At 43.3% G+C, this 14,441-nt stretch overlaps 1 protein-coding gene across 1 annotated transcript in view; it reads right to left on the bottom strand.

Moving 5' to 3' along the window:
- Positions 1–14,441, bottom strand: part of TPRA1 (transmembrane protein adipocyte associated 1) — an 86,689-nt gene that overhangs the window by 42,231 nt on the left and 30,017 nt on the right. Inside the window, exon 2 of the mRNA XM_069206261.1 lies at positions 2,974–3,164. Coding sequence (XP_069062362.1) covers positions 2,974–3,152 — 179 coding nt within the window. The 5' untranslated portion in view covers positions 3,153–3,164. The remainder of the gene's footprint in view (positions 1–2,973; positions 3,165–14,441) is intronic.

Raw genomic sequence — 14,441 nt, 5'->3', positions numbered from 1 at the left:
ATAATAGTGACCACACCTTGCAGGTCTGATTACTAGTGGTGACCACCTGGATGTATGCCACAATACTGAATGCCAAAATATCACCATGCCAAAATATCACCTCCAGAATACTGACTAATACGATTCAATGGAGAGACGCTGATATAGGTATATATAGCTCTACTATTCTGAACTCAACATATAAGTACTTTGAAGATACATGTATCTTAAAGATATGTACATGGAGTTAAGAACGTAAATAAAATTAAAAGTACCTATAAATACATCATGATATTGTGATAGCCTATACTCTAGATACAATATTTTTGATGAATGTTATTTAAAACTCAATACTGTAGTAGTACACCAACCACCCCTATGTAAAAGACAGGGTTTCATTTCTTCATACCCGATATAGGTACGTTTACACTCTTGCAGTGGCTTGCCAATGGGACTACAACTGGTACTGAGCTGTTTTTTTATATCACAAAGTAAGGACAGACCACAGAAAGAACCTGCAGAGGGACAGAGCTATTACATGATACACAACCTTTACCTCCAAATCAGAGAGGAAAGTGTGGTCCTCACTTATTAAGGAATGGACATCAGCTGTCCTAACCCTATCTAATGCACACAATTTATACACAGTTTTTTGGCCCTCATCAACATCCACAAGGTAGATCATTTTTCATAAACAGTGTGTTGACAGTGATAAGAGTTTGCAGACCCACTCATATGCATTATGTTTGAAAGGGCATGTATCCTGGTGCTACACAAGAAATCAGCTGCAAAACAAACAAACAAACAAACAAAAAACCTCAAATCACAACAGTGTTCTTTGGACACAAATCAGTACCAAAAAATGAGGACAAAGTCTTGCAAAACTCTGTGGGGCAGAAAGACAATATTCAACAGTATAAGAATGTACACAATATCATATACCCAATGATAAGCAGTGAGCTCGCATGGCATCAACACCATATTCAGGTTCCAAAATAGGAACTCTAACATATATTTAAAAAGTTCCCAATTTCGGAACACTTGAAGCAAAATGAACAACCTAAAGTAGACGTGACCCAACAAAACAATGAGTAAGCAAATCCACTGTCCACTTCCAAAAGCTCATCTGCAGCCGATATGATCAATTTCGGGCAGCTTTAGTTTAATCGCCTGAGACAACTCGGTGCAAGAATTCTCATCATCAATAGGCAATAATTGGCCACTCATAGAACACAGACTTGCCCTTGAACCAAAACTACTGTGGGTCCAGAAGAGAGGAAGGCTCTACTTTTTGAAAAGTATCTTCCATCTACATCTCTTGGACTAACATCTGGATACTGCTTGAGGTGTCATCACTTAATAAATAGGCCATAACATGAGATTACTCGCTGAACTGAACTGAAGAATTAATAGAAGCAGCAGACCAGTCTTATTCAAGATCTGGACAGAGTTGGGATTACCGCCGTAAAAAATATGCGCTTTCTTTTCAGAAAAGAAAACAAAGAAGCTGGCAAAAAACTTCTTCAACTTGACCTCAGTGTTCAAAATGTATATCTGACCATTATTGATGCAAAGCCTCATGAGGTCCTTAAGGACATCGAACACATAAATGAATTTTTGAGAGGGTGAGAGAAGGGTGCCCACAACAGGGATTGTGGGGCATAAGACTCCCTTTCCTAAATAAAAAAAGTTCCAAGAAGCCATGCTCGTACAAGAAGGGAAGACTGCCCTGCCTGATAAGAGGGGCAATGACACAAAGCCAACTGCTGGAAATAGATGATGCCGTACCTACTGCAGGCCTGCAAGTAAAAGCAACGGTGTACATATTTTTTCCTGCTGCCGGTCTGCATGTCATGACATGGCTGACTGTACTCGGCCTTGAGAGATTAGCTGAAGGAGACGGGTGCGCAGAGCTGGAAATCCTGGCAAACTGTTTTCACAGAATTCGTGCCAGCAGCCTGGCAACGTTCCCATCATCCTTTGACAGACATTCCAGAGCCTTGTTGAGCATGCCGACACATGGCCAAGCAGTGTCGCCAACCCACAGACACCGTCAATAGGAGTCCCTTACAGACCTGAGCAGCAGCCAGACGTGTACCATGCAGTGATCTGTTGGAGGTCTCCAGCGTCTGTTCACAACCAGTTTATACATGGAGTATAAAAGAGGTCCCTACGCTCCACGCCAATCCCTATATTAATTAGTGACCATTCAACACTGGGCTGTCCGACAGAATATTGAGGAAATAAATATCGTGTGGACAGAGTATCGCGTCATAAATATTGGGGACCAAAATATCGAGAAGATAAGTGTAATGAGGTTAAGAATAGATTTACTATTCCTAACTCCACAACTATGTACCTTGACGATATATATTTGTTGAAGGCACATATATATCGACTTATGTATAGTAAAACTTTGCTTTCTTATAGAAACTTAACTTAAAGATATTTTTGTCTTCAAAATCTTAACACAATATTTTGTCTACATGATATTTTTTCTGCAATATATTGTCCAAACACCTCAACACTGATACAAACTCAATACTTGGGATCAAAATAGTACAGTGTGTCAAATATCAAAATCACAATTATGAAATTCATCAAAATCTTCTTACAAAATATATTTGTAAACAATGTTGTATATTTTTGTGTTGATTAATTAGTTTACCTTTTTCTAGGTGTTGCCAGTACAAATCAGATAATGTAATTTTTATTTTTGATAAAAAAATGGTAGGCAAATACAATAGTATTTTAATTACCAAGCGGCCTTATGGTGACATGCAACAGTATAAATATTCGAAAGTACGATATTCAAAACAAATTCTGATGTTGGCTAAAATTTTCGAATGAAATGACGCACATCTTACAAATATTGATACTGTTTAACTTAATGACAAGCAAAACAAAGCATGACAACTCAGGTGGTAACCAAACAAAAAACATAAAACAACCACTTCAAGGAAGAAAGCAGACCCCTCATGCTTGTGGTCTCACCTAGACTTTCCAATGTCTTCGTATAAGATAACCAGGCACATGTGCGGAAATGTAATGTTGGTGTCGTTGGATATGGGCTTTCCTGTTTGCATTGATGTGACATCCGTCCCAGTCACAAAAGCACTGGTGTGATTGTCCACAAACGGAAAGATTGTCGAGGACTCCGCGAACTCTAGCATCCTGCCTTCAATCTAGGAAGAAGAAAAAAGAAAGGATTGTGATCTCAAGTGAAGAGTTAAAGAGAGGCTTTCTCATGAGTGTGTACCACTCATCTTTAGGAGTCACTCAAACAGTATGTGCCTCTGATGGATGCGAGGCAATTGGCCGTGTTTACGACACAAAGATCTTGAAGCATTTGGGATTTGTTCCCTCTTAAATGAATAGTCTCAATCAGTGTCATTGACCACGATCCGGATGAGTGTGTTGTTTAGTCAACAGTTCTGCCACTGTGATGCTTTTCTTGCTGCATTATCGTGAATCGCACCAGCAAATGACTGATTATCTCCTATTGACCACCTTTATGGGCATAGTATGCATTTAGTAGTCTGTTTATGGCACTGCATTTGCTGCAAAAAAATTAGCCAATGCACTGTAATAGCAAATGATATAGTTGCTAAATTTATGCAGAGTAAAAAAACATATGAGTGGTAGAGCGCTTGACCATTAAGACAGTATTAAAAAGTCTGTAGTGTACATCAACTCATCAATATGTATATCTTATTTTTCACGAAGTCTACTCATCTTTCCGTATCCCACTGCTCATTGCTCTGCATCTTTTGGAAACCATACCTATGGGGGTCAGTGGCATCAGTTGTATTCTACTCTGGCGGTCAGCTCCCTCAATCAGAGCCGGAGTAAGCAAGCGCTATGAAGCCCTTTGACAAGTGGCAGCAAAGTTCAGCCTCTGGGGAGAATCCACAAGATTTGGCCTAACATTGATGACAAGTAATGAAGTTCTTCGTGTATTCATAACAGCACTGCTTTAAGTGCTCTGGGTCCTATATTATGGGATGTAGAGTGATTTTATCAGAGTTAACCGACAGAATGATTAGATAGGTGAAAAATCAAACTAGATTGGCAGTATAAAATAGAGAGGGAGAGAGAAAGGTCAAGAGAGGGAAGTCGGCGGGGTAGAGAGTGAGAGCTGGACTGCGAGTGAGGGGAGCAACAAAAAGAAAATTACAAGTGAGGGGGGATTGAAAGCAATGGAGAGTGAACGAGAAGGAGAGTGAGCAGGAGAGTGAGATCAAAACTAAAAACAAGATCAAAAGAGAGAATGTGAGGGAGAGCTTGAACAAGAGCGAGAGAGAGGAAAAGCGGAAGAGAGGGAGAGCGAGAGATCAGTAGTGGTGCCAAGAATTCCTCAGCGGGCAAACACAGAAGAGGGAGTAATGAAACAAAGTGGCAAAGTCCTTGTTCACCAGCTGAAGATTCACAGAACATTAACCAGGACAGGGTTAACTTCTCTATGACTGTTCACAAAATGTAAGATCCAAAATAAAGAAGTGGTACACAGAGTAAACATGCGAGTAACCCCATGTTAACCCAGTGATGTCATTTGTATGAAGGAAGCTTCTTCGTTGGTATTTCAGGTCATATCCAGAGGGCAGTTAGTCATCACAGCAGGTGAGTAACTGATCTGTCTTAATCATGAAATCACTCACCACAAAACCTCTGAGAGACTCTTCAGTGTTTATCATCACTGCAGTGGCTGGGGGAGGGTGGAGATTATTAGAGGACAGTTTCTTATTCAAACACCCAGGTTTAGGATGAACCAGAGCATGCCACCTGAATGCAATACACAACTCACCCAGGCAACAGAAATGCAGAACAAGGTGTTTAGAGCACAATATACAAGATGTTAGCTCAGGCATCAATTCTGTGAATACCTGCTGCCTTCCACCTAACACCAATTACTGTGCATCTCTGTCCCCAAAACACTGAAAGAGGAAAGATTCCACACTGGACCCTGAAGTGAATGTAAAGAGGAAAATCATAAGCCCACAACCTTCAGCCAAGCATGTCAAATATATGTAAGTATCTAAAAAATATGTAAAATGTTTTGTAACCCGTGCACCTCGCGGCTGAAAGAACAAATCTCATCAACCTCAGTGGAACAGGGATGGAGCCTCCAGGTACACATGTTATTTGTTTTATCATCAACACTCCAACCACTGGAATTTGGTAGCCACACAACAGTCTGGAAAGGAACAGGTAAACAAAAAAATACTACATTAGGGGACTAGAACCGTTAGAACCAGACAGTGCCTTGGACAGCAAAGCCAGCGCAACTCAAGAGCAGACACAAGCACTTCTCAGAAAGCACGAGATGCAAGAACCCACTCATATACCAACCGGGACTCTATACTTTTGAGAAAAAGGCAGTGGCGCGAGGGTGCATCCGCTTTGCATCAAATTCACTGCTTTGAAGTGCACTTACATAGCAGCCATGACACTAAATATCACTATATCTGCAACATATCAACAACACTGCATTGAGATGCTTGAGGTTGGTGAGATATTGTGAGAGGTGGAGTTAACCTTTAGGACTAAGGTGAGGCTTAGAGCTGGACTAAGGACTAACATTCTTCGGCTAAGAATGTGGGCTAGGTAAGGTCTAAAGTTAGGTTTACGAGTAGTGCGAGGTGTAGACTTGGAGTGATTACAAGTGTTACGCTATGTTAGGGTTAGGCTTAAGAATTAGGGGCAGGCCAAGATTAGGGTTCGCAGTAATGTTAGGGTCAATGTAGATACATTGTTGATGTAATGACTAATAACATTGTATACATACATACCTAACTGATGGGTGCCCAATGTCATGCTATCCTGTAGAGTGATATGCAGATGATGCTAGAGCCCAGCACTCTTTCGCATCAGCCCCAGTAGAAGCAGTTGTAGTCATCCCCACACGCCCTGCCTGCACACTAGGAATGCTGCCCTGGTATGTGATCCATCAGGTAGCAAAGGGACTTTCTGTGTATATGGATGACTGACAAATGATGAATAATCGCAAACTTGTTTTCACAGAGTGCTTGCGGTCACAGTCTGTAGGTGTTACTATCACCCAATTCATATTACCTAGAATGAAGAAAAGAAAGAACTGCTCTACCAGGATGTGAAACTGTAACCTGCAAGTGGCAAAGAACAAAATGAACCCTGTGTTTTCATGCTGCAAAGACAGAACCAATGACACATTTGCAGCTTTTTTTTAAATCATGGAAAGAACCTACTTTCTTCTTGCTGAAGTAAATAGGATAAGTTCGATCACTGAGATGTGGCACATGTAATGCTGATGTAAAAGCATATTCTTTCTCAATTGGCAAGTTTCTTAGGGATGCTGTTACAACAACAATAGTAAAGAAACCAGAAATGTTAAATGTCACCATGGGGTTTTATGTGAGACTTCCTTCTGCAGTGTGCAGACACATGAAAAACACATTGCATGTGATGAGTTGCTATTACACGGTTGGCCAACGCATGCTGTTGGGTCTGCTTTTTGCTATTGCACACAGCAAACGCGGAACAAAATTCTCAGATGCTGACAGAGTCTCATGTCATAACCAGACCTGCTCATGTTATGGTTAAGTATCCCCAGGTCCCTCCAGACTTGTCCCATTCCTCACAAAGTGGAGATTGTCTATCTTCACGACAGGCAAAAGAACCTGAGGAATGGTGGATCCTGTGCCTGCCCCCAATTCCCCGCCTTGCAGGTAATACTTAAGCATACTTACCCAGCACTCTTCCTGTTCTTTTTTCTGTCTCACGACAGAATGGATCGAGGACTGTGAGAGCTGCTGGGCTATGGCGGTTGCCGGTTATGGATCCACGCTGTTCTGGAGCACCCCTCGGCCTGCTGGGCTTGCTGAAGGTCGTCTGAGTGTCCCCTGGCCTGCGGGGCTGACTGAAGATCAGCTGCGCATCCCTCGGCTTGCTGGGGAGGTCGCGCGTGGAGGCCCAGGAACGGCTGTTAGGAGTGCCGCAAACCTGCTTGTGCCTTTCTGATAGCTTCTGGAGAGCGCGGCCCTCTGGTACCAAGGAGTGGGACGTTTCCTCATAGAGGAAGCAGGTAGTTTACCGGGCTTAAGCCCAAAGAGCTTAACCCAAAATCCATTACAAATCAAGACTCGAAACGTAGTGAACTAAAATAAACCACTCAACTCAAAAGTGTAACCGTTGTAGGATGTGAGTGCGTACAAGCTGCATCTTTTGACGGCTGATGGATCCACCATCCATGTCCCTGGCATACAGTAACAAACATCTACTTCTGGTTAGAGCCCTGACTGTCACTACTAGTGTGCGAGTGGATTCCCCTGAATCGTGGAGAGTCTGGGAATTGCCTAATCCTGCCCCCATCCACTACTGAGAGACTATTCTATATGGTATAAAGCAGATGCCAAGCAAAGACTGAGGTAATCGCATGCAAGAAGACCAGCATGTACACACAGCTCATATAAGTCAACCGGCACACCATGTGCTGCACCTTGGCTCTGATACCTTTTCCAGAATAACAAGCTTGTCCAGGACCAAACAATAAGCTGCCCAGTGTGACCCTGAAGCAGGAACACTTGCAATCAGGAAGGTGTTGTAAGGGGAAGATACCTGCTTGGCACCAGCCTTGGTGATAGCAGTCAATGCTTTGCGGTAGTGTGCAGGTGTGCACTGAAGACAACACTATTCCCTTGGTGTCTCCATTCCTGAAAGAAGAGAAACCCTTTAAGTACAATAGGTACTGTTACCCATTGCCCGTCTGCCCAAGAGAAACATTAGAACAATCCCCTTTCATCTGAATCTTTTGGGTAATGCCTCTTTCAAAACGAGGGCTCCTAGATTTTATTAATCTAAGTCTTATCAGCCAAGATAATGATTTGAGACTACTTTCGTCCAAAATCCCAGGGGGCACTTGGAAAGCTTCAAGTAAAAAATGGGTCCACTGAACCCTTTGAAGATGGGTTTGTTACTGGGATTAAAAGGGTTTTGCAAACATTGGTTCTGTAGCACTGGCCCTGGCTGCTCAGTTACCAGGCTATAATTTGGCTGGGGAGTCACAAGCATCGTCATAGAATCCCCACTGAAGTCAAGATTTATAAACATTGAACCACGTAAACTAAACCGGTTTGTCTTTTGCATAGTATAGCAGTGAGCAAAGCAGTAAGTACTGTTTGTGAATGCAAACTCCAAAAAATCAATGAACGTATTAAGGTGGCACTGATTAGTGGGGTTTTGTATATGAAAATGATGCAAAGGTCTCCCTAGGAAGGACCTGAGTCGACACCATATCATGTAGATCTCAATTGCAAGGCTATTTTTGAGGCTACAACTATACCATATTGCTACACTTCTTTATTCCCTCAATTGCATACTATCCATTCGATTTGCGGTTCTCTGCATTGTCAATAAACCACCCCCCAAATACCAGCCTTGGATTCATCATGGAGACAACAATTAACTACATGTCTAAATGTATGGCTGTGTTCTGAAACTCCTTGATGCCAAGTAGTCACCTCTTCCTGGCACTGCAAACCTTGTGATTGGTTTTGTAGCTTGCCGGCCTCACTTCGTGAATTTCTGTATCCAGGTACCACTGTCCTCAAGTATTAGTGAGTGCGAAAAAGTGACTTTTCAATCCATAACAAGTAATCAACTATTCTATTGCATTAAACACTCGTATAGCGCCTACTACCCCAATGTGCGCCCCGAGGATCTCATCCATATGGTCAGAAAACTACACAATGTAGTGTAGGTTGTGTGGCTGGAAGAGTTTTGGCTTTGTTTTGAGATTATGAGAGAAATGTTTTCAAGATACAGTTATAGTGTTATGGGACATAGTGCCTGGAGGTGTGATGGCCGAGGGTTAAGTGCAAGTTTATGTGAGAGACATGCATCAACTCTAACTGTAATGATGACTAATACACACTGGCAGCTACACAGCAACAGGTTTGTCATAGAGGTAGTTGGATATTCTGTGGGTGTTTACTAAAAAAAGTGGGTAGTGAAAGAAGGCCCACTAATCCATATGACCACATATGACAGGCAGAAGTTCTGTCCAGTGAGTAAACAATTCCAACAGTGCGGAAATGGGAATTGACGACACGAGCCGTAATCATGCACTTTTTTGTCCTATTTCTTTTTTAATGATAGGAACACTGCCTACATCTGAACTAATACAGCCCATGAAAGAGAAAGAATGAGGCAGCACAATCAAGGTTGGTAATCTTAAGAAGGCCCAGCTTCCACTAAAACTTGCTAGGCCAAAACAAGTCAAAATTCTGAGTTGGGGGTTCCCAGTTCAAGTCCCTCTCAGGGTCTCTAAGACAAATGAGCCCAGTTTGGTGAGCCTGTTCAGGGTCAGCAACACAGTAGGAATAAATGTGTCCAAACCACTTTTAATAACCTATCGGGTGAATTCTCGCTGTCAGGTTCAAGGTGTTGTTTGAGTTTTGTTAACATTGGAGTATTTGCAAAGTAATACAATAATTGCGTGAGATTACGGTTTTGGCCACATCTATTCACCCCCACCGCCGACAGCAGTAGCGTGGACCATAAGGCCACCTGTGATCTTAGGGATCATATTGCTCTGCGTATATTGTCTGCTGTCACGCCCACTTCTTTATGGTATATATAGATACCCAAATATCGAAAGATGTAGGGTTCCCGGTGTACCATTCGGGCACCCATGATGACTTAGCGTTGCAGTTGAGACTGTCTCAGTAGAAACATGCAGGACTTGCTATAGCTTTACATCTGCCTTGCTACTTCCCGCAAATTTCTTGATCGTATTATCTATAGCTGTCAAACCTATCTCCACATATAACACCATAATGTCTGCATATTGAGACACACAGTGTGTTGTGTTCTCTGGCACTATCCCCCATATTCGGCTACTCAATCTTACTGTGCACCCCAGAGTTTCTACAGCCAGAGCAAACAATATTGGGGGTAGGGGTCATCCCTTGATCAGCCTTTGATTAATGTGAGGCTGAGTGGATCCAACAGATTCAAACCTGCAAAGTTAAAAATTAAACAACATAACACCTACAACAAAAATTGAGTTGTATGGCATCCTGAAAAAGAGCCCTCTCTCAGAAAGCCTGCTGGCAAAAAGTTAAGGTAGGTTCAGTAGGTTTCTTCCTATGTCTGCTGTAAATGTGTGACTTTTCACAAATAATCCAAGGGAACTCCTGGAATTCAATGGCAGTTGTAGATGACTAAGGGTTAGGACTCACACATGTAGATTTTCCACCTGCTGAAACTCTGAATGACTAGATCAGTGGTTCCCAACCTGTGGTCCGGGGAAGCATGGGGGTCCGCGAAGCCTTCTCATGGGGTCCGCGAGAGCCTAGAAAATTAAAAAATATTAACAAATACTGACAAATTGGGTCCCCAGCTTCCAGTAATGACTCAGACGGGGGTCCCCGGATTCCCATGATGATTCAGTGGGGGTCCCTGAGTTCCAATAATGTTAAAGTGGGGGTTCACAGAAATCAAAAGGTTGGGAACCACTGGACTAGATCATTATCACATTTAACATATACATTTCTAGATCTAGTTCTTTGCTTTTGCCACCCTCTAAAGACAATCACTCCTCCCTTTGACAGGAGAAGTTTTGTGTATGTTTGATTTCAAAACAATGGAACTGACACAAATCGCCGTGTCTGTAGATGTACAACAGACATGAACACCTTCACCTGGGTACCCACTTCCCTGCATATAGCCCTATATAGTTAAAAAAATGCACATTTTCTACAATTGTGCTTTTAACATTTCAGTAAACCTGGTTTCTGTCATTCAAGATGGGTAATTTTAAATCACTTATGGATTTTTTTGCAAACCCAAGCAACACTTCGCTGTGTTAAAAGCTTAGTGAACAGGCCATGGTTGGGGATTTTCAGTAAGGTACTTGAAGCAAGACAGACAGAGAAGATCTAAGATTCGAGTTGGGATGCAGGCTGGAGTTTTGTTGGACAAGTTGCGCCGTCTAGTCTGCGACTCCCATTGCAAACCAGGTAGCACCCTTCAGTTTCACAACCTGTTTCACAGGCAGCCGACGTGAGGTCTCCTCCACTGCCGGACGCCCTCCTCCATGCAGGAGTCTGGCCGCAGCAAGCTGAGACAGTAGAAGCAATGGGATAAGGCAGTCTGCCACCTAAAAACACAACACAGGAGTCCCCCCAAGTCTGTGCAAAAAGGTTTCACAGTGTTACCGGGCCGAAGTTGTGGCACCGGATTCAAGTCAATGCAAATTTAATAGCCAGGAGCCCTCCTGTGATTTTCATCTACAAACTAGGAAAAGGCCTGCTAGTTTAATGTGGTTCCTGTAAATAAGCCAACAGGCTCAAGAAACTGCCTCAAGCTTTTTCTAACTTTCTTGGTCTTGTAGAATGCCAACTGATCACTTTTTTAGTGGCGCGTTCGATTTTTTGAACACATGAAAAGTCCCTTTTGCGGACTGATTTTAGCAGAAAAGGTGGAATTCCTTTTGTGGGCTGGTTTTGTATTCTGTTGCCAAAAATAGGCAACGGATTTCTTAGTCTATGCAGGCTGTAAAACTAACTTTAAATAAAACAGAAGTGAGATTTCTATTTAAAGTACTGAAAGTTGGCACAGGCTCTGGAGGGTGGGGGAGGGTGAGGTGGTGGTGAACACAAAGGAATTTCCCCAGCTCCAGGCTGTGTCTACACCTGTTCTCGCACGGTGCACAACATGCAAAGAGCATTTTAACAATCTTGTGTTCAGATACTTTATTATCAGGACGTCAGCACACGATATATACTTCTTGACTATTTTGTTCACAAACACTCAAAATTGACCCTCTCTTACATCCTGGCCTTGTTCTCTGTCTGTCTTGGCATAGCTCCTGGCAAAGGGGCCGTACTTGGTGGTCTTTTTCAACTGGAGTGCTGTGTCACTTCCTAGGCAGTGTTGGGAAACAGTCATTGTTTGGTGGCTACTGTGAACTCCAGATCTGTACATCAGTCATTTGCACGGACGCTAACTGATGAAGGTGTCTGGAGAGGTGCTGGCCCTTGCTGAAGCATACTTAGGTTTAGGAAGTGACTAGGGGCCTGGATTAGAGTTTGGTGGACAGGTTACTCTTGTCACAAACGTGACGCATACAGGGGTGTGGAATTTATTAAAATATCTACTTGTCCAGGGGACAGGTTGCTTCTCAAATCTACTTGTCCTGTAAAAAGATCTACTTGTCCCTTTGGTGCCATGTAGTGTGGCGACAAATTATGGCAGCAATTAATAGCCTCTCTGATTATGCCAGGGCTACTACCATAGTAGGGCTTGAATACTTGGAGTTTCAATCCCTACTGTAGCAATTTCCTTATTTTGCCACCTTTCTGCAGATCTGCATACTGGGGCTGGAGGAAGCAGAAAGCAATAGTTCCAGGGCTGGAATGCCTTTGAGTCTGCAAACCTACTAACCTGCATGTTTTAAAGATTTTTACCAGCTTCTCTCTAATGTTTTCCCATAATAAGAAAGGTTGGACATTTACTCCTGACAATGGCAGAATTAGAACTTCTTCCAGGGTTGGGAAGAAAGTGGCTGGAGGGAAAATGAACTTGCAAATGCTCAATAGATTTTCACATGAGCAAATCTACACATCGTATTTACCCACGCCAAAATACAGTTCACAAATATTTTATAGGGGTACGACATATACCATGGGTGCACTTTTGTGACTTTCTTTAAGAATTTGGGGCCACAAGTAGGTAGGTTCAGATTTGTGACCTGCAAATTGCAAGTCGCAAATCCGAATGTAGGATGGTGTCCTTGACACCATCTGTGATTCGCAAGGGCTTCGCAAATGCCCACATCATGAATAATCATGAGGTGGGTCGCAATTTGCGTCCCCCTCACGAATGGTGGCCTGCTGGAGACAGCAGACCACCATGTCTGTGACTGCTTTTCAATAAAGCAGTTTTTTTTTTTTTTTTTTTGTAATGCAGCCAGTTTTCCTTAAAGGAAAACGAGATGCATAACAAAAACGAAAAATGAAACGTTTTCGTTTCATTTTTTCAGAGCAGGCAGCGGTCCGCAGGACCACTGCCTGCTCTGAAAAAATGTTTACAGTGACATTCACAATGGGGAAGGGGTCCCATGGGGATCCCTTCCCTTTTGCGAAAGTGTTATCACCCATTTGAAATGGGTGCAAACTGCGATTGGTTTGCGCCCGCGTTCGCGGTCACAAAACAATCCTACATTGCACTGCGAGTTGCAATTAGGAAGGGAACACCCCTTACTAATTGCGAGTCGCAAACCCGTTTTGTGATTCGGTAACCAGGTTACTGAATCGCAAAACTGGGTTTGTGCATCGCAATGTGCTTTTTGCACGTCGCAAACAGCGAAAGTCGCTGTTTGCGACATGCAAAAAGCTACCTACATGTGGGTCTTGGTCCCTAATTAGGTCTGGTGTTAACAAAGACATTTTGTTTTTATTAAACTTCTATTTCTCTCTCTTTCGGCTGGCTTTACTGTGAGTGATCGCATTCTGCTCTTCCACAAGGAGCATATTGCCACACAAAGTAGTTTTGTTCAGTGTCAGGAACTACAGTGGCAATCAGTGACGTAACGAAACTGGAGGGTGCCTGTAAGGAAATGCCTCCTTGGCATGGTTGCCCCCTGACTTTTTGCCTTTGCTGATGCTATGTTTACAATTGAAAGTGTGCTGAGGCCTGCTAACCAGGCCCCAGCACCAGTGTTCTTTCCCTAACCTGTACTTTTGTATCCACAATTGGCAGACCCTGGCATCCAGATAAGTCCCTTGTAACTGGTACTTCTAGTACCAAGGGCCCTGATGCCAAGGAAGGTCTCTAAGGGCTGCAGCATGTCTTATGCCACCCTGGAGACCTCTCACTCAGCACAGACACACTGCTTGCCAGCTTGTGTGTGCTAGTGAGAACAAAACGAGTAAGTCGACATGGCACTCCCCTCAGGGTGCCATGCCAGCCTCTCACTGCCTATGCAGTATAGGTAAGACACCCCTCTAGCAGGCCTTACAGCCCTAAGGCAGGGTGCACTATACCATAGGTGAGGGTACCAGTGCATGAGCATGGTACCCCTACAGTGTCTAAACAAAACCTTAGACATTGTAAGTGCAGGGTAGCCATAAGAGTATATGGTCTGGGAGTCTGTCAAACACGAACTCCACAGCACCATAATGGCTACACTGAAAACTGGGAAGTTTGGTATCAAACTTCTCAGCACAATAAATGCACACTGATGCCAGTGTACATTTTATTGTAAAATACACCACAGAGGGCACCTTAGAGGTGCCCCCTGAAACTTAACCGACTGTCTGTGTAGGCTGACTAGTTCCAGCAGCCTGCCACACTAGAGACATGTTGCTGGCCCCATGGGGAGAGTGCCTTTGTCACTCTGAGGCCAGTAACAAAGCCTGCACTGGGTGGAGATGCTAACACCTCCCCCAGGCAGGAGCTGTAACACCTGGCGGTGAGCCTCA

This window comes from Pleurodeles waltl, chromosome 9 (assembly GCF_031143425.1).
Source record: "Pleurodeles waltl isolate 20211129_DDA chromosome 9, aPleWal1.hap1.20221129, whole genome shotgun sequence".
In the NCBI taxonomy this organism is placed as follows: Eukaryota; Metazoa; Chordata; class Amphibia; order Caudata; family Salamandridae; genus Pleurodeles; species Pleurodeles waltl.
This window is presented reverse-complemented; position numbering and strand designations above follow the sequence as displayed.